The sequence below is a fragment of the Sorex araneus genome, chromosome 2 (genome assembly GCF_027595985.1).
Source record: "Sorex araneus isolate mSorAra2 chromosome 2, mSorAra2.pri, whole genome shotgun sequence".
Classification (NCBI taxonomy): Eukaryota; Metazoa; Chordata; class Mammalia; order Eulipotyphla; family Soricidae; genus Sorex; species Sorex araneus.
In genome coordinates this window covers 79627057-79647453 of record NC_073303.1, presented here as the reverse complement: position 1 = coordinate 79647453, position 20397 = coordinate 79627057, and the positions used below count along the sequence as shown (strand labels likewise).

General features: G+C 40.6%; 2 protein-coding genes across 2 annotated transcripts in view; both read right to left on the bottom strand.

Moving 5' to 3' along the window:
• The window catches only part of CPA6 (carboxypeptidase A6), a 252777-nt gene extending 236255 nt beyond the window's left edge, over nucleotides 1–16522 (bottom strand). Inside the window, 1 exon segment of the mRNA XM_004602408.2 lies at nucleotides 16407–16522. Within this exon segment, the coding sequence (XP_004602465.2) occupies nucleotides 16407–16522 (116 nt within the window).
• LOC101538160 (ATP synthase subunit alpha, mitochondrial-like) lies at nucleotides 2934–4603 on the bottom strand. The gene is given in 2 exon segments (XM_055127423.1): nucleotides 2934–3608; nucleotides 3611–4603. Coding segments are annotated over 2 exon segments (1668 nt in total).
• Nucleotides 16523–20397: the final 3875 nt, after the last annotated feature.

Sequence of the window (20397 nt, the reverse complement as noted above, 5' to 3'; positions counted from 1 at the left end):
GAGTCTCACAGTGGAGACGTTACTGGTGCCCACTTGAGCAAATAGATGACCAACAGGATGACAGTGATACAGTCATACAATGTTACATTATCGACATATTATAATACATTATAACATATAAATATATTTTCATGCATTAAATCTTTACTTACATTTCAGATAATTATTTTTGAAAAACTTCTTAGAAATCAAATTACAGGGGGCTTTTGAGATAGTACAGTGGTTAAGGAACTTGCTTTGTATGTAGCTATGTACCATCCCATATGGTTTCCCAAGTACCACCAGGAGTGGTCCCTGAGCACAGAGCCAGAGGGAAGCCAAGAGTACCACTGGTGTGGTCCAATTTCTCCCCCACCTCCACAACCAAGAAAAATGAAATTACAGAAAGTGTTGATGCTGCAAATAGCTTACTTGGATTTACATGTGTGAGACACTGTGAAGAGCAACTTATATTGACAAATGCAGTATTAGTTTAGTTTCACAGATGAGGAAACTGAGACAGAGAGATTAAGTAACTCCCTCTAAGTTCACATAACTAGTTAGTAGAAAAACTGAGATGTCTGAGGATGGAGTCAGTGTTTCTATCTTTATGCTGCACGGACTGACCTAATTATACCTGCAAACATGATGCTAGTAGATAATAAGCATGGAACTCAAAATAGATCATCTAATTGGACCCATGGATTTCACAGAAAGCAAGACCTAGAAAAATTAAGTGGGTTACTAAAGTAACAGACTTCCTGAATTTACATGCTGATGATTCATTCTAGAATCCAAAGAAAACCACCCTTGCTGTTCATGGGACCGGCAAGACAGAATAGTGCCAAGACAGAGTACTGAATAATCACTTTGCATGAAGCTGACATATGTTCCATCCCTGGCACCCCATATGACCCTTCTCTGAGCCTACTAGGAATGATTCTTGAGCACAGAGCCATGAGTAATTGATGAGCACAGACAGGCATGGCCCCCAAACAAAACAAAACAAAAACTTGCAGCTCAGAGTGTCAACTATGACATTAGTAGCATCTTGGAGCCTCTTAGAAATGCAGAGTCTCAGGCAGTACTCCTTCTGGAGTTAAATCCGGCCCCTTATCAAGAACCATATCTTTGCACATTGAAACTTGAGATGTTCTGGCATTTTAGGACTGGAGTGAGTAGGGCATTCGCCTTGCACGTGGCCGACCCAGGTTCGATTCCTCCACTCCTCTTGGAGAGCCCGGCAAGCTACCGAGAGTATCTCACCCGCTCAGCAGAGCCTGGCAAGCTACCCGTGGCATATTCGATATGCCAAAAACAGTAACAACAAGTCTCACAATAGAGACGTTACTTGTGCCCGCTCGAGCAAATCGATGAGCAACGGGAGGACAGTGACAGTGACTGGCATTGTAATTGGCAAACTTCATATATGGTTCTTTGACAGTTTAATGGGGAAACTGCATATAAACTTAAAATATTCTGTAGAATGTAAAAATGTTCTTATTTTTTAGAGTTAGTCAAAGCTAACTGTAAAAAAAATCCTGAAAAAAAATCCAAGCCATAGGGTGGGCCATATGAAGCTGCGGTTATTTTTGATAAAATGGCAAGTATTGTCAAAATTTATTGTGGTTCAATTTCAGGGGGAAAAGAACAATAACAAAACTTATAGATATCTGCAGTCTGTGTAGAAATTGAATTTAAAGAAGAATTATGATTAGGTTCCCACCCCCCAAAGAGTATACAATTTAATCAGGAAGAATAAACAATTAAATAGACAATTACAATATACAAAATCAGTGCTACTGTGAGCATTTGAAAGCTCAGAATAAAGTTAAGTGACACCATGGAAGATAAATATCACAGAAGAAAATAGTTATTTGCTTCTACTAACGTCAAGAAAGACAGATACATAAGCCTTAACTTAGTTATCAAGCAGCTCAGAGCCTGTTAAAACAAATAGGTAAAGATTATAAGGGATTCCATAAAGTATGGAAGATATAAATTATCATTTGAACTATTGAGGATAAGTGTTGCTTTTAATGGTGAAAGCAGGTAAACAAAGTTCCAGTTCCTTCCACTTAGGGTGTGCTAGTCTTATAGTCTTATCCCCCTCCCCACTCAATTTGGCCATTAATACTTTTTTGATGTCAGTGTGTAATTTTAGGTTGGGTGAAATGACTAGTTCCCATCTGTATTATGAAATGAAGAACCTTTACAGTAATTACTATTTAAGATACATTATGTTTATCATAATCTTGGTATAATAACTTGCTTATAAATTATACAGTAGGTACAAGGGTACCATAAAATTTTTTGATTCTCAGTAAATCATAAACTATTTGTAATCCTGCTATTATAGAAATGAGACTAAATCATCAGGCTGACTACACATTTTTTCAGTCTATTTTAGAATACTATTAGAGGAGTTGGTTGAATTGGCGATAATTCTGTTACCATTTCAGCTAGCCTTTTTCTTATTAATATTCTTTTCTTTTTTCTTTTTTTAACTTGTGGGCTACACCTGGCAGAACTCAAGAACTAGTCATGGCTCTGTGCTCAGGTATCACTCCTGGTGGGGCTCAGGAAACCAAATGGGGTATCTGGGATTGCTCCCATTTACTTATTTTTACTTGCACTTTCTTTGCTTAAGGAGTTGAGTCACTTTAAGACGCCTCTGAAGTTAATATCATGGAGAAATTTTCCTGTATTTTTCTCTATGTATCTTACAGATTTAGAATAACACCTGGGTAATAATTCCATTTTTGAATTAACTTTGTTTATGGGGTAAGTCACTGATTTAGGTTTTTTGTTTTTTTTTTTTAACAGTCCAACCAATATTGAACCATTTATTTTTAACCATGATTTCTGTACATCTGGAGTATGACAGAACCGATTACTAAAGGAGACAAAGACAAAAGCAAACTGGCATTTTGATGTGAACTGGCATTTTGAGTTTAAGCTTTGAATCCAGCCAAGAAGTTTGTTACAATCTCTTTCAGCTTAGCATCTGACTGCTCTGAGATCTTTCCATCAGCCCTGATATTACCCAAGAGGGACTGGTGTTGGCTGATGACATGAGACAAGAAAGCATTCTCAAACTTTGTGATCTTGCTGGGTTCTACTTTGTCAAGATATCCCCTCACACCAGCATAGGTAACTGCCACTTGTTCTTCAATAGCCATGGGCGAGTACTGTCTTTGCTTATGCAACTCAGTCAGACGCATACCATGACTTAAGTGCTGCTGAGTGGTGGCATCAAGGTCAGAGCTGAACTGGGCAAAAGCAGCAACCTCACAATACTGAGCCAACTCCAACTTCATGGTACCTGCCACCTGCTTCATGGCCCTGGTTTGGGCAGCCGATCCTACACGGGACACAGACAGACTGACATTAATGGCAGGGCGAATACCTTTGTAGAACAATTCTGTTCCCAAGATCTGTCCATCAGTGATGGAAATGTCGTTTGTTGGAATGTAAGCAGACACATCACCAGCTTGTGTTTCGATGATGGGCAGATCAGTCAAGGAGCCACCACCAAAGGAGTCATTCATCTTGGCTGCTCTCTCCAGCAGACGGGAGTGCAGGTAGAACACATCACCGGGATAGGCCTCACGACCGGGGCGGGGGGGGGGGGTCAGCGAAGCAGCAGGGACATCTGACGGTAGGCCACGGCCTGTTTGGATAAGTCATCATAGATGATCAAAGCATGTTTGCCATTGTCCCTCAAGTATTCTCCCATCGAGCAGCCTGAATAAGGAGCCAGATACTGAAGCGGGGCAGCATCAGAAGCAGTGGCTGAAACCACAATGGTGTACTTCATGGCATCTGCATCAGTCAGTCTCTTCACCAGCTGGGCCACAGTGGATCTCTTCTGGCCAATAGCAACATAGATACAGTACAGCTTCTTCTTTTCATCAGTGCCATCATTGAAACGTTTCTGGTTAATGATTGTGTCGATAGCAATTGATGTTTTGCCAGTCTGCCGGTTACCAATGATCAGCTCACGCTGACCATGACCAATAGGCACCAAGCTATCCACAGCCTTAATGCCAGTCTGCATTGGTTCCCGCACAGAGATTCGAGGAATGATACCAGGGGCTTTCAGGCAGACTCGTCTGTGTGTCTTGGAACCAACTGGACCCTTTCCATCAGTGGCATTTCCGAGGGCATTTACTACATGACACAAGAGCTCCTTACCAACAGGCACATTCACAATGGCACCAGTCCTCTTCACAATATCTCCCTCCTTAATCAGCTTATCATTTCCAAACACGACAACACCGACATTGTCAGGATCCAAGTTCAGAGACATGCCCTTTAAGCCTGAAGAAAACTCTACCATTTCTTTTGCTTGAACATTCCTCAACCCATGTACTCGGGCAATACTATCACCAATACTTAAAACATGCCCAGTCTCCTCAAGGTCAACAGAAGTATGGACTCCAAGAATCTGCTCTTCAAGGATAGATGACATCTTGGCGGTACCAGTCTTTTGAAGAAGAGACTGAGAGGTATGGAGGCTCCTTGCAGCAACAAAGGAGGATCCCAAAGCATTTTTAGAGACCAGTCCGGCCCCCCGAGGGAGGGAGTGGACCATGGCCGAGGCCAAGCGCACGGACAGCATCTTTGGCAGCTTCTCTCAGGGGATCCTCCGCAGCCGCAGCCTCTGCACCGACTGGGCTGATTTAGTTTTAAAAAGACATTTCACCTTTTTGGGTCACACTCGGCAATGCACAGGGGTTACCTTCTGGCTTTGTACTCAGGAGCTACTTCTGGCGATGCTCAGGGGACCATCCGGGATGCTGGGAATCGAACGCCCTACCCGCTGTGCTATTGCTCCAGCCCCGACATTTCACCTTCTTAAGATGTCTTTTCATTTTTCCTAGCAACAGTTTGTTGAAGAGACTTCCTTCCTCCACTGAATACTTTGGGCTTTTTGTTAGAAATTAATCTTGATTCAGGAGAAAAGTTGAAGATAAGAAATATGTGAGCATGCAAAGTTTCTATTGTATTGAAAAATAAACTACTTTTCCCTGCCTTTTGTAGCCTTTTATTTTCTCCTGTCTAAGAACCACACTCAACCCTGTTAGCTTCTGAGATCAGATGAGATTGGACATATTCAAGGTGGTATGGTAAACTGGAATTTTTTATATTTTTCATTATTTATATTGAAGTCATGGTGGTTTACTACATTTTCATTTTATTACTTTATATTTGCAATGATACATCACGACCCCTACTACCAAAGTGTAAACAACTCTCCACTATTGTATGAGGGTCCCTTTTAACCCCACCCAACTCCACCCCACATTTGCAGCTTCAGTTCTCCATTCTATTGACAAACGTCGCAGGGTTTGTTTCCATTGGGGAAGAATTAATTGCTTTGCTGTTTTAAATAAAACTGCAATAAACATAGATATGCATTTATCTTTGCAGATTAATGATGGAAACTGCATTGAATCTGAATAGTGCTTCGGGTAGGGTGATTATTTTAATGATACTATTTCTTTGAATCAATGAACAAGGATACATTTCTATTTCCTGTGTCTTATTTCTTTCAGTGGTAATTTATAGATTTTGCCAAATAGACATTTTAATTTTATTAAGTTCACCCAAGATATTTGAATTTTGGGTACTCCATGGTGAGAAATGATATTTTTTTATAATTTCCCCCTCTTCTGTATCATTCTCTACATATAAGAATGCAATAGATTTCTATGCATTGATTTTGTAGCTATTTTATAGATCTGCTTCTAGGAGTTTTTGGTGGAGTCTTTAGGGTTTTCTGTGTACAATAAATATCATGTCACATGAATTTCTTTCTTGTGTATCCATAAACTTTTATATCACTATTTTTCATTTGAAAGATATCTTACCTAAATAGAATATTTTGGGATGTTGTTTTAATTCAGTGTGCTAGTTCTCTCATACCACTTCCTCTGGCCTATGTGGTCTCATTTGATGGATCTTTTGTGAGTCTTGTGAGGTATTTTTATATATGAGTCTTTGCTTTGTTCATGCTTTCAGCATTTTCTCTCCTATTTTACAGGATGTTCAGGCTTCTCATTTTGTTGGTAACTCTTTGAACTTCTTTAATCTGGGTGTATGACTCTATCCTAAGACAGAAAGTTTGGGCCTATAATTTTTCCACAGTAATTCTTCTCTACTCTCTCTTTCCCCTCCTTCCAGAATCCATAAGATATGAATGACAAGGAGTTTAGAAAGTTCTTGTGTGCCTGAAGTCCTTCCTAAACTTGTCTTCATTGATGCAATTGAATTTCTTTACTTCTCCATTGTGTCTGATGCATTATCAGGGCTAGATAGGAGAGTCTCATTTTGGTAGGCCTTAGTAACAATCTGGGGCACACTATCATTAATCATATCAAGAGACTATGCCCATGAATTTATTACTGATATCACTACTGGGAATTTGGGGCTATAAGCTGCATCTGCTGTATCCCTAAGAAGGGGCACATTCGCACTGTGTCCCAAGGGTTTTCAGTTGTTGGTGTCTGACAGTGAGTGTGGTGCTGATGTCCATCAGACTTGCACAATAAATGTGAACTCATGGTCAAAAACACCCAAGACCAACTATAATACCAAGTGGACCTGAATCTACTAGTATATTTGCATTTGCCAGTGCCTGGCAGCTTCTATATTGATAACCTCAAACAGGGAAGCATCCAATTGTTAAATTATACCCTGAGTTTGACCATATCCCAGCTTCAACGTTCAATTGTTTGGTAGGGGGCACTGAACATAGTCACTGCAGGCACAGAAGCTCCTTCAGATTGGTTCTTATTATGCCACCTTGGCCTGACCTTTCCCTGGTTTTCCATCTTAAGGTTCCATCACATGGGGGACTTGTTAAAAGTCAAGAATGTAAGGCTGCCCCCATTGTTTCTGATGAGGAGCCCAAGAACTATCACTTTTGGCAAATTCCTAGGTTACATTGCTGGTCTGAAAAACCACCTTCCCGGGACATGTCCAGCAGGCTCTCACCCCACTTGATATTTTCTATGACAGGAAATTTCTAACCTCGGCTGTTCACACACTCCTGATTTCTCTTTATTTTTTTCACCCCTTCTCCTAACATTATCACATTTCCTAGGCTTCATAGCCTTTTTAGAGATTCACTGTCATTGTCACTGTCACTGTCATCCCGTTGCTCATTGATTTGTTCGAGTGGGCACCAGTAATATCTCTCATTGTGAGACTTATTGTTATTGTTTTTGGCATATCCAATACGCCATGGGTAGCTTGCCAGGTTCTGCCGTGCGGGCGGGATACTCTCGGTAGCTTGCCGGGCTCTCTGAGAGGGGTGGAGGAATCGGAAACGGGTCCATCGAGTGAAAGGCAAACGCCCTGCCGCTGTGCTATCTATCGCTCCAGCCCTTTAGAGATTACATAAATTTAGTTATTTTATTTCATTTCATTAGGAAGTAAACTGCAGGAGGAAGTTTTATTTACTTTATGGCCTAAGGAAGTGCTGCATTTCCAACACCTAAATCCTTGTATTCTGAGGACTTTGTGCAGTGTTGGGCAAATGGCAAGCCCCCAATAAAGTGACGACTGATAGAATGAGATTATCTCAGAAAGAGAAGAGGCAGGATACACTACCTGTATTTTTGAGGTAGAAAGGATGAAAGTCAAGTGGCTGGAGAGATAACACAGGGGGTTAAAGTGTTTCCCTTGCACACAATTGATCCTGGTTCAATTCCCAGCCGATTGTCTCCCGAGCACTGGCAGGAATAAGCTCTGAGCACAGTCTGGTGCAGCCTCCAAACAGGCAAGCAACAAAAATGAAAGCCACGATAGCAGGTTAGATATAACATCACCTCCAAACTAGTATAAGAAAGGATACATTTTTTTTCACTTATTATGAAAGGTTTGGGGTTAAGGGTATGAAGACCTTGATGAAACTAAAAAAAATTTATTAGAACTGTGTATAGAGTGAATTATCTCAGCAAACTAGGCTCCTAAGGAAAGAGAAAAAAATAAAACTTTAGATAAAATAAGGCAGACTATACTTCTGATATTTCAAAAATGGCTTTTCTGCTAGATTATATTGAGATTATTTTTCACTCCTTACTTGCAATTACTTTCCATTACTTCCACACAGCTCTCTGAAAATTTTGGAAAGCTGGAGCCCCAATTTGTGTTCTCCTTTTCTATCTTATAATTCCAGGATTTAGGATATTTCTGTGGCACAAAATTTCTAACTAATCCAAACATTTTACTGCAGAGGCTTGTCACAAATGCCTTTCACTCTGTACATGTTTAGCAGCTTTGATATCAAATATAGTTCTAGCAAGTCGTCATAAACACAATACATGCGTTTAATAAGGCAAGATTTATAGACTATAATAGAATCTCAACAAGGTCTTATTATCTGTCCTGTTAATCACAAAATCAGAAAAAAGAATTTAGCAAATATTTAACTGATTTATGAACATGGCAGATAGAAGGACAACCTGAATGGAAGATGAGGGGAATGAAAATATATCACACAAACTCATGTATGCAGATGCCTAGTTTCTGAAGGTGCCAAAAATAGAACAGAATTCTTATCCAGTGGTAAAATGTGTGATTGTGTAGAGGTTTCATCTTTTTAGCACTTGGTAATCTAATACTTAAATGGTATTTTAAAAAATGATGTGTGTGCTAATAAAAAAAGAGCAGAAAAGAGAGTGGGTTGATCTAACATACCTGTTTCATTTGATTTTTTCAGATTAGATCATCAGGTTAAAACATGAACTATGCGGAGGTTGAGTCACCACCACTTTACTCAGAAATGTCTCTCAGGGAAAAGACTGATAGTTAGTAAACAATTGTTTGTATGGAAAAATGGGAGAGGAAACTGCAGTTCTCAGGTAACTAAAAGGAGGAGAATGGGTGAAACATTCATTGGTTAGCACAAAAAAACATTTTTACAAATTCATTTCTTACTTCTCCAGGAAGTTCAAAGGTGATAGGATGGCAATCAAGTCTGTAAACAGAATATATCCACATGAAAGTCTTTCCAAAGATATTTACCTAACGTAATACGTTATGTTATATACAATTTATAAAAATACCTTTTTCATTTGATACTAGAAAAATGACAATCTTCTCTTTATCCTTTCTTTGTTCCACTTCAGCTTTGTTTTGGCTCCTTGATTTCAAGCTTAAGAAATTGCTTTAAGACAAATATTTAGTATTACATGTGCCTTTTTCTCCCATTTTAATTTCTAGCATGGTTTCCCTCTCAGTCATGGTCCCAACAAACAGAATTCTGGTCAGATGATTATCAATAGATGAGCCGTAATAAAGGGATTATTTACAGAGACATGGGCAGAGTAAAGGAACCTACAAGGAATATTGGAACGTTCCAAATTAGTAATTCCTTGGTCTAAAACAGCATTTCTTAACCAGGGCCCATATGGTCCCTCTTAGGGGCCCCAGGATATCTATCCCAAGGAGGCATAAGTGTGAATCAAGACCAGAAGAAGGCCACAGTATGAAAGGGCTGAGAGACTCTGGCCTAAAGGAGCAAAGGAAGGAAAATACTTTCTCAGAGGGCAGAAAGAGGTAGCAATGGGAGGAGAGATGTCCTAGTATAAACATTAGTGCAGAGGCTACCGGTTATATCACATAGCACTAAAATCAGGAGGTGAGAAGGGAAGCAATTCTACTTTTACATAATCTGATCCAGGAAGGGAGCCAGGCATAGTCCACAGAGATCCATCTCAAAGTCAGGCAATGACAGAACGGATGGAAGAATTTTATTAATCTTGCTGGACTTGCTTGTTTTCCTAAGAGACTAAAGACTCATCTTCACCATTCTGTGAAATTGTAATAGATTGATGAGGGTTCCTGGTGGCTTGTTTCAGGGAATATGGAGGAATATGGAATGATTCTCAAGGAAATCATGTACCTGGGCTCGTAGCTCTAATTACACACTCATCTCCACTGTGACCTGGGAATATAAGGAAATCCTTCTGAAGTGCAAGTGATTTCCCTCATAAATTTTCCTTTAATTATTATTCTGGTATTGTGGTGGTGTTAGTAGTTCCACAGGGTGCTGGACCTAGTAGAGCACAGGGGCCTTCTGGGCAGTAACTGATGGAATTTGGGTAGAGGCAGGGTCATATGGTGATTGAGATCATACCCAGAGCCTTACACATGCAAGGCATGTGCTTTTCCACTTTTCTGGAACATTTTTAATTTAAAATACTCATCTTTTGGGGGGTGAAGGGTGCACCTAGTAGTGCTCAGTGGCTACTCCTGACCAGGAGTGACTCCTATTGATGCTCAAAGGACCATCTTCTGTGTTGGGATTGAACTGAAGTTGGTTGCATGCAAGTCTAATGCCTTACTTCCTGTTTTATCTTTCCTGCTTTTAAAAATCACTTCTTTAACGACTCCCTCATCTGTTCTTTATAGAAGAGGACATTTCCTCCTACCTTGCCTGGACAGATGGCTCTGGTTCTCTGTCCCTACCAACTATATTTGCTCTGGATTTTTACATCAAAGAGAAATACATTTCTTGCTTATGCCCTTGGCTTGGAGACTAACTTCTAACAAGAGGTCAGACTTCAAAAGAAAACAAACAAGCAAAACATCCAACAATAGGTCCAATAACATAGATATTAAGAAAATGTTCAAAACTTTAAAGGCATGAGTTTCAGTATCTGATCTGATTACAGAGAGCTTGAATCTTCCTCTCTCGCCGCCCCCAACCCCCGCCCCCAAACACAGGTAACTTTATTTAAGAAAAAGATTAAAGTTTGCACAAACTGTAGTAATATTCTCTTTTTGGAAGTTGATAAAATTATCCAAAACAAGATGCTCAGCTTCATATTCTGCTTTCTACCTGATGATAAAGATGCTAATGCCCAAAGGCAGATGGAGAAGGCATTAAGTTTATTTAAACAAAACAAATTTTAATCCTATAAACCAGCTATCCACTGATTGATCATAATAAACACTCTAAAACAAATTACTGAAAGTTTTTATTTTATGCTTAGTAATTCTATTTACAAAGGAAAAATAATGCCGTTGTAGCTCACAAACAATATAAGCTGTGAAGCTATGAAACTTTAAAGTCCTTCACTGTTTTCAGGAGGGAGAAGTGATTAAGCTTAATGGCATTACCTAGAAGGTATCCCGAGCCATAAAATGAAGGCTCCATTAGCAGGCTGGGCCCTAAGGAGAAAGTAGACCTAAAACATTTGAAAATTTTCCTTTCCATTAGCTTGGTGGACAGAGGGGAAGCTGAGCCCTGTAGAACTTAATTTGCCTCTTGAGTTGAAGCAGAGCAAGAGCAATGCAACTTTTTAGCATGCCAAGCAGGAGGCCCCAACACAGAGAGCACATTGCAGGCAAGAACTTATACTTTTGTTATAATCAGTTGATAAAAAAAATCAGAATTTAGTGGTTGAGCTAGTGTATAAGGAAAACAGAAAATAGTCTACCACTAGAGGATAAGAGCTATAGGGAATTTTCAGAAGACACTGAAGTACTAGTCCATTAATACATACCAATTTATGAGGAAAGGTTGGAAAATCAATCTTCAATACCAACACACATCCTTCCTAGTTCCTCGTGCCCCCAATCTATATTCACATATACATATTATTTAACATGTGCAACCTGTCATTCATGGTCTGAGTTAGCTCCTTGCTTTAGGCTTTATGAAAGAGGCCTGTCTGCTATGCTTATTAGAGATGAACAATGCTCAGGTTCTTTATTTCTCTGACCTGGGTAGAAGCTTTACAGGACAAGGGAGTATAAAATGGAGGCAGGAGTATCAGAGTCTGATTACAGAGAGCTTGAAAACCAAGCAGAGGGGCTGGAGTGATAGCGCAGTGGGTAGGGCATTTGCCTTGCACGTGGTCAACCTGTGTTTGCTTCTTTGAATTCCATATGGTCCCCTGAGCACCGCCAGGAATAATTCCTGAGTTCAGAGCCAGGAGTAACCCCTGTGCATTGCCAGGTATGATCCAAAAAGCAAAGAAAAAAAACAAAGAAAAAGGAAGGAAGGAAGGAAGGAAGGAAGGAAGGAAGGAAGGAAGGAAGGAAGGAAGGAAGGAAGGAAGGAAGGAAGGAAGGAAGGAAGCAAGAAAGGAAGAGAGAAAGAGAGAAAGAAAGAAAGAAAGAAAGGAAGGAAGGAAGGAAGGAAGGAAGGAAGGAAGGAAGGAAGGAAGGAAGGAAGGAAGGAAGGAAGGAAGAAAGCAAGAAAGCAAGAAAGGAAGAGAGAAAGAGAGAAAGAAAGGAAGGAAGGAAGGAAGGAAGGAAGGAAGGAAGGAAGGAAGGAAGGAAGGAAGGAAGGAAGGAAGGAAGGAAGGAAGAAAAAGAAAGTGCAAGAAAGAAAGAGTGTGAGAAAGAAAGAGTGTGAGAAAGAAAGAAAACCAAGCAGAGGATTCTGAACTTGGTGTAATTTGCAACTGGGATCCAAAGTAGTCCTTGAGCAAGGGGTAACACAAGAGCCATCTGATTTTAGTAAGATCATAAGTATGAGGAACTAAGAGAGAAATAAGAATTTTTTTCACCTATGCAGAAGTAAATAAGACCTGAGCATGTCCAATATCTACTGTAAAAGAGAGGAGGGCACACAGGGAATACATTTTTACAGGAATGAAAGGACCAAGAGATAGGGTTTGCTCCTTATGAATGAGACAAAAGGTAGCTGAAGCTCTTTATGGAAGTATAGTGCAGGAAAAAAATTACCATCCAAATCAACACTGCTATCAGCCAGAAAGGGGGCATAGCAAATATTTGACCAGAACAGATGCAAGTGGGAATGGTGCCTTGTAGCCCATTCCCAGATGGGGATTTACAGTCAGCCTATCAGAAGCTAGCTTTATCTGTCAACATAAAGAAGACCACTCTCAGATTCAAAGGACAAAACTGATCTCTTATATTCAGCCCAAGGGTTATAAAGGTAGGAAGCCAGCATTACAGGATAAAATAAATAAATGCAGCTGTTGAAAAGATAGGTGTATTTGGGATCCCGAGAGAAGAGGTAAAAAAATAAGATTTCTGCCCCTGAGGGTTGACCTCCTCTGCTGAATCACTCTTCAATATGTTTCATGCCAATTTGGGGACCACACCTAGCAATGCTCAGGTGTCATTCAGAGTGGAGTTTAAGGATCAAATGCAGTGCTAGGGAATGAAGTGGGGTTGACCATATTCAAAATGAGCTTCTTAATTCCTATACAATCTCTTTGAGGCCCCTCAGTGAATACGTCTACTAAAATGTTTACATTAATTTTTGCCACCCTGTTGTATATTTACTAAGTGCCTGAATTATGCAATATTCATGCTGTTTATTTTTGCAACTCAGAAAGTTTCCAGTATTATTTCTGCTGCCCCAGACATGGAAACACAGGCTCACAGGGCTTTCAAAAACAAAAACAAGTTTGCCCCAACTAACAGAGATTCTGAGTCTGGGAAAGTAGGATTTGAAATTCAGGAAGTTGAACTTTGGGATTTAATAAACATTATGCTACCTCCACTGACCATCTCAAAGTGGTTGTCAAAAAAAAAAAACACAACAGACTTAAATTACACAGCAGTGCCAGTCTAACTTCACTGTTGTAGATATTTTACCATTTCTAAAAAGAAATCCATCCTAACTTCATGTAATTTTGAAGATATTAATTATTCCCTCCCCCCAAGTCACACACATCAAGGAAGAGAGACCAGAGTGATAAAGTCCTCCTAGGAGTGCCCCTCACAGATGTTACAATAGTCACAGTAGACATTGAATTCACGCTATTTCAATCATATCACATCATTTCTTTTGATGTATTTTAAAATACCAATTGTGCAGCTTGATTTTGCTATCCCCTAGCTAGCAGATTTTACCCTCAGATTTCCTCAGTGTCTCGACCATTTTTCTGACGCTCAAAAGTTGCCTTGACTAAGTGCCTAGTTTTCAATAGGCAGTTCGGCTGTTGTTAATCTACCCGACTGAGGACAGAGCTCTTTGGCTGCTCTCAGGAGGCATCCTGGCCTGCCTAGCATCTCCTACTTTTATTCATAAGCAAAGTTTCCAAATGATAATCACATATTATTTCATTCAACCAGGATCTATAAAAGAATTTTTAAAGACAGGAAGAAATGGAACTGCTCCATAATTGTTAAAAGCAAAATCCAAATTAAGGGACAAAGCGAGGCTGTTTAGTACTGAAACTTGGAATGGCACCAAACAAAATACCAGGTACCATGTTCCCAAGTTGACCCCTCAGGTTCTTATTCTGAAAATAACAGACTTTCAGAAAATGTTTCTTGATTGCTTAAAGCTAAATATCCCCACATCTAAACAGTGGTTTTTTTTTTTATTTAGACACCTGTGGTTTAAAAAGTTGTTTACAGTAGGTTTTCAGGCATGTTACCACCTCCAATATTACCTCCCCAGGACTCAATCAATTAATATATAACACCAGGTTCCTCCTCTAAATACTTGACAGATACATTTTAAAATTTAATTATTGTAGCTTAGGTTTCATGGTTTCAGTAGTGTTGTGTCTAGTGGTTTATGGATACCTTGACCCTATACCACAGATAAGCCCAAGGCCCTTGAAACCTTGCCCCCATGTTACTCCCAGATCTCTTCTTGCTTCCTCTTCTCCCTGATCCCTTATCCAGTGGTGAGAGGACTCAGAAATATTTCAAAGATCTCCCTGTGTTGGGCAGTTTCTCATTGTTATGTCTCTTTAGTTTCTAGTTGCTACATTGCTTGTCTTCCAGCTCTCAGACAAATGATAATTTATACACTGGGGACTAACTTACTAAGCAGCAACAGTCAAAGAGAAAACTGTGATGCAGCTTCCCATTGCAGAACAACAGAAAAGGTAAGGTCCGATTGCTGCAAGTTCTGTTAATAAAACAGGGGTGGACGGTCACCACCTTTGGCCTCATTTCCTTTACCAAGTGGTACTTAGGAAAGTGTACACACCTGCTCAGCTGAAGCTGGCTCGGTAACTTGTCAGACACACATTCTGAAATAATTACACACAGCTGAGCAGAGGAGCGAGGGCCTATGTCACACGGAACGTCTTGGTCTGTGATATATGTTTATCACCTGGCCTGCCACCAGCCAAGATAATCAGAGGAAATGTCTTCACAGAAACGTCTCCACAACCTTAGCCTTTACCTCCCAGTTAGTAAGCACAGTTTCCTCACCCAAATCTCCAAAATGGAGACGAATGACAGATATAATGCCTGGACCATTTATGTTTAGGAGATTGATAAACATCTTGGGTGTTAAATCCTTGCTTTGTCTCCTGAAGAACATGAGACAGGAAAACTGGGAATTATACTGTCATCAGTAGGCCCTATTTCTACTACCATCTTCATCCTATCCTGCAACCCCCTAGAACAAAGCCCACACTATAACATTTTATTCTAAGAGCTATATTCAGAAATCTAACAGTAGTGCCCAGAGTCTTTAGGGGTAAAAGATAAATATGATTCTGTTTTCCAGGGTCACATTCACAAATTCTTTAAACTATTCCTAGAAAGAATGGTTTTAAAATTCTGAGCACCACTTGCTCATAATCCAGATCTCCATGAAAGCTTTCCTCACTAGTAAAATTATTAATTATCACAGATGAACAATATTTAAGACACCAGTTTTCCTCTTCTATAAAAGGAATTGAACCAGCAGAGCTATTTACATTTTTTTGTTTGTTTTAAAACATAGGAATGTCATAATTTCCAGATTTTAAGAATGCCTCTGCAAATTTGGGCAAAGCATAAGCTGTATATTCCACAACAAGCCTTCAGGATAATAAAATGTGCATCGTCAGAGACCATTTCAAAGCGGTCCTGCGCCTCCTTATGAAAAGCAAACAAGCAAACAAAAAGCAAGCTCACCTCCTGATTATTTTCCTCCTGTAACTTTCCCCTCAGAGCAATGCCTATTATTTTACAATTGGCTACTTTTATTTTATTTTGCATTGACTTTTTTACATCACTCGGATTTGAAAATCTTTCTAATAAGCACCCTGCAAGCTACACATCACGCGAAACATCAGTTCTTAATCACCAGTGAATTTCAATCCACTCCTCCTCGCACAATTGCAAAGAAGTAGCTTTAGTTTTCAGGTCATAATTCAAGTGAGTCGATAATATCCTTAACACTAAACATCAACCAAGGCAAATACTGGCAGTGGCTACTCCAAAGACAAAATCCCTTGTACTGCTGATTCACAGCTGAGTTTAGCACACTACATTTATGCCTGCTTGCATTCTCTTACTTGAGCTTACTCCCATCAAAGAGATGGGAGTCCTGCGTTTATTTTACTCTAGGTGACCAGAAAAGTGTAGAGATTCACACAGAGAACACAAGATCAGGGGACAAGGTTTCCTCCAAAGCAAACCTGCCCCCCCTCATCTAGCAAAAAGTCACAACAGAGCAGTAAAGTGGACCCACTTACCCCGCATAGCGGTTGCTGTAAAGGTGGCTGTACCCTGGCTGTAGAATCCTCAAAAAGAAGAAGCAAAGAGGCAAGAAAGCAGCCGTCTGGCTCCTGGACTGCCCGAGGAACTTCATAGTGCTAGAGTGAGAGGAGCCGAGAGTCACAGCAATTGCTGAGCCTGGAGGTGGCTCAGAACACCCTCTCCACATGCACACTTTCCTTGGGCGGGGGGTGGGGGAGACGGGCTGGGAGTGAGCAAAATGTGACACTTCTTTCAGCCACAGGAGGGGGGAAAAAGTTTCAACAGCCGAGCCAAGGGGGTGGGAGGGGGACTCTGAGACATTGGACGCTGACACTGGTAGTGGGTGTGGAGTTGGAACATGGCATGCCTGAAACCCTTTTGAACACTATTGTAAATCACAGTGCCGAAATAAAAATTGGAAAGGCAAACACAAAAACAAAACCAAAACAAAACAAACCAAAAACCCCAGCTAAGCATGAGTGGTTGCTAAGACTCGGTGGGACCAGAACAGCAGCGCACACATCCCAGGCTGCCCTAGAACCGGCTGTGTTTCCCCTGCATGGACTCATGGCCTCACGGCAGGGTTTACTGGGTGCTGCTGCATTTAGGTAAGTCTTCTTTTAGACAGTATGTTTCTGTACTTATTTATTTATTATCCAGCCTTCCTCTTCCCCTTCCTTTCAACAGTAGAGGACTTTACTTGTAATTGCCAACAACTTCAGGATCAGTGAAACAAGTAGGCATGGAACATGTCAGACTTAATGATTTTGATCTGCTTGAACCTTATTTCTTCTTGGGAGTCACAGGCAGAAGGCCAGTGAATGGTCCTGCTGGTGATGTGCACCTCGCTGGGCTCCTGGCCTGGCCCAGGCAGGGGCTGCGGGAGCCCAGAGTTCCAGGGAGCGATTGGGATTCATTGCAGCGCAGCAGCTCGCAGCCCGGCTGCTGTTGCGGAGATTTTCATAGGAAACAGGAGGCCTCCCGGGGCTTTACCACCTTTGCTGCACATTTGGAATCGTTTAGGGAGCCAGACCATAAACCAGAATTCCTGGGGGGTGGGATCAAGCAGTTTACAAAGCTCCTCCAGGTAATTCCAATATTCAGTCACCACTCTGGGCAAAAGTGAGGCTTCTAGAACAACTTCACCAAGCGTGTCCATCCGGTTACAGCGCAGCTTCTGAAGCAGTAGGATGGGCCAAGGGTCTGAGACCCTGCATTCCCACAAGCGTCTAACATTACTCATGCTACTGGTCCTGTTCCCACATATTTAGTGGCAAGGCCTTACTTTAGACTCAGTATTGCATCTCTCTCTCTCTCTCTCTCTCTCTCTCTCTCTCTCTCTCTCTCTCTCACTAAAAATAGGTAAAGATTTAAGAAAAAAACAAACAAAAACAGCCATGGAACAAAGCCAATCCTTCTCATTTCCTCCCTCATTGATGATGCAGGCTTTCTGGTATCCACTTACTTACTCTGCTTAAATATATTAGAAAAACTAATTGTAACTGGGGGCAAAGGAGCTGTGCCTAACTCAAGTTAAAAAAGTACAGTGTTGGGTAAGGTGCTTGCCTTGTGTGCTGCTGGCCAGAATTCAATCCAGGGTGAGTGATCCTCAGCACAGAGCTAGGTGTAAGCCATAAGAACTCCTTGGGGGTGGCTCCCAAAACAAAACAAATGAAATTTTATTAAAATAAGTAAATAAATGAAAACAAAGAGAACGGTGCCATCTAGATTGCCTCCTGTCATCCTTGATGACAAATTGTACTTGTACTATGGAAACATGAGTGAGCCAATGTTTCTCCATCACACTCACTTACTTGTACAAGGTTCAGATTTCCTGCAGTGTTGTAGCTGAGAACTACTGTACCTGACTGCAGTAGTTACAGAGTACCAGGTCTTTCCTCATGCTCTCTACCAGGGAGTTACTTGGTTCAAGGATGGGGATGTGCTTCATCAGCAGAGCAGAGAGAGGGAAGGAGAAAGATATTTGGTTCATAACAAAAGGAATGACTAGTAGTGTTTGTTGAGTAAACGGTGCACCTGGGAAGTGATTCATTCAATAAATCCTTAGAAGTCAACTCCTTGGCTTCTGCCTCCGTTACAGCAAAAGACACCTGGACAGCAGAGAGCACTGTGGATGCCTCTGAGGGCTTGAAGTTCCCAGGCCCCTCCTTATATTTCTTTGTTCATGTTGTTTTTTTCTTCCTGACTTTATGGCCTCGTGTTTTGGTCTTGAGACTTCCTTGCAAGGCACACATGGATGCTTCCTGGGGCCTTTCTGATGAGGCAAAGAAATAATACTATAATAGTAAGCCAGTGAACTGTTGAAATAAGAGGTTACTCTGTAAATAAAACACTTCATCTCTTTGCCTTTCATTATGTCAGAACAATGTATAAATCTGTCATATTATATCACAACATTAAACTAGGAATGTTCAGTCTCTAACTGGAGATTAAGCTCATCCTCAAATCATTCTGAAGGATTGGACCTAGTTAGCAGAGTCAGCAAAGGCACTCTAGACCCTTGAGACCAAAGTAATAATTTCCTGGAACATCAAAAATTCAAGAGACCCTGGAGACATCACATTACCTTCCTGAAAAATTTCAGATCAAAGAGGAGTTCTCAAACAATAGAAACCAATCTGAGCAATCTGCCTCTGCTTTTCTAAGGACCAGGTTATCTGATGAAACTTCTTTTGGGGTAGATAAGCTCCCATAAAATGTGTGATAAATGGAGTCCATTTAGCAAGTGGGAGGAGAAGAGAACAGTTTTGCTGATGGAACCAAAGATAAGTGTTCCGAATTTTAAGGCATTGAGAGAGAGTGAATTATTAAACCAGCTAGATATTTGAAGATAGAGAGATCAGAGATTCTATTTATTGGCTTTGCATTTGTCATACTTTAGTGGAAAAGTAAACTTTATTAAGAGAACTATTACCCTGCAGAGAAAAAAATGAAAACTAAAACTGAGACAGGAAAGTATCATTCTTTTTCTTTACTTTGTCACCCTTCCACACTGAGAATCTCATCCTTGATTTGAGACTGGTGCTGTAGATAATTTTTAATGTCACATACCTAAAGCTCCATGATGCCTTGGGGAAAATTTTTGGAAATCCTTTTCTTAAGAAAATGAATGAGAGTCTTATACATTTATCTTGGTACAGCTGACCCAAGGAGAAGCTAAATAGGTGTGGGTGGGCCTTTCAATAAAGACACAGTCCCAGGGTAGGTGATTTGGGTTTCATTCTCAATGTCTCATTCACACAGACCTTATTGCCTTTAAGTTCTCCTTTATGACACAAAGCCATTGTTCCAACAAGTGAGGAAATAACAAAGATGAATTTGCAGTTCCTCTCTTGTTAGCAATTCTGTGACAAATATTCTGAAGCTTCCTTTAAGAATGCAACACTAAAGACCCTCCTTTTCATTCAGCACCCTTAATACTCCTTGCATCTATGAAAATCAAAATGCACATGTACTAAGATTATGGTTTTTTTTTTTTTCTCTTGTCAATGGTTTCTATCTCTCCTATCCAAAGCACAGGCTACTTTTCCAGGCTTCTAAAAACCTACAGTTTACATTCCATCCCAACCACTCTGATGAAACTTTATTTGAAAAACTGATGATGGGGCCAGGGAGATAGTACAAAGATTCGAGCACAAACATGTTGCATGGAAGTTGATCCCTGATACTACTACATGATTCCCCTAACATTACTGAATGTACCGGAGGGTGTTGTCTGGTAGCCTCCAGCCTGTGCTGGTAGTGTTGGTAATGCTGGTAATGCAGCACTGCATCCTCGGGACCGTGAATTAAACCATGGACCAGATTGAGCCAAAAATTGCTGGGAAGAATTTCTGGTCTACTGAACACTACTTAGGAGCTAATAAAATAAAATTAAATTTAAAATTATATGAGATAATTGAGGGGTCGCAGAACTGGAGTGCTAGCACAGTGGGTAGGGCATTTGCCTTGCACGCAGCTGACCCG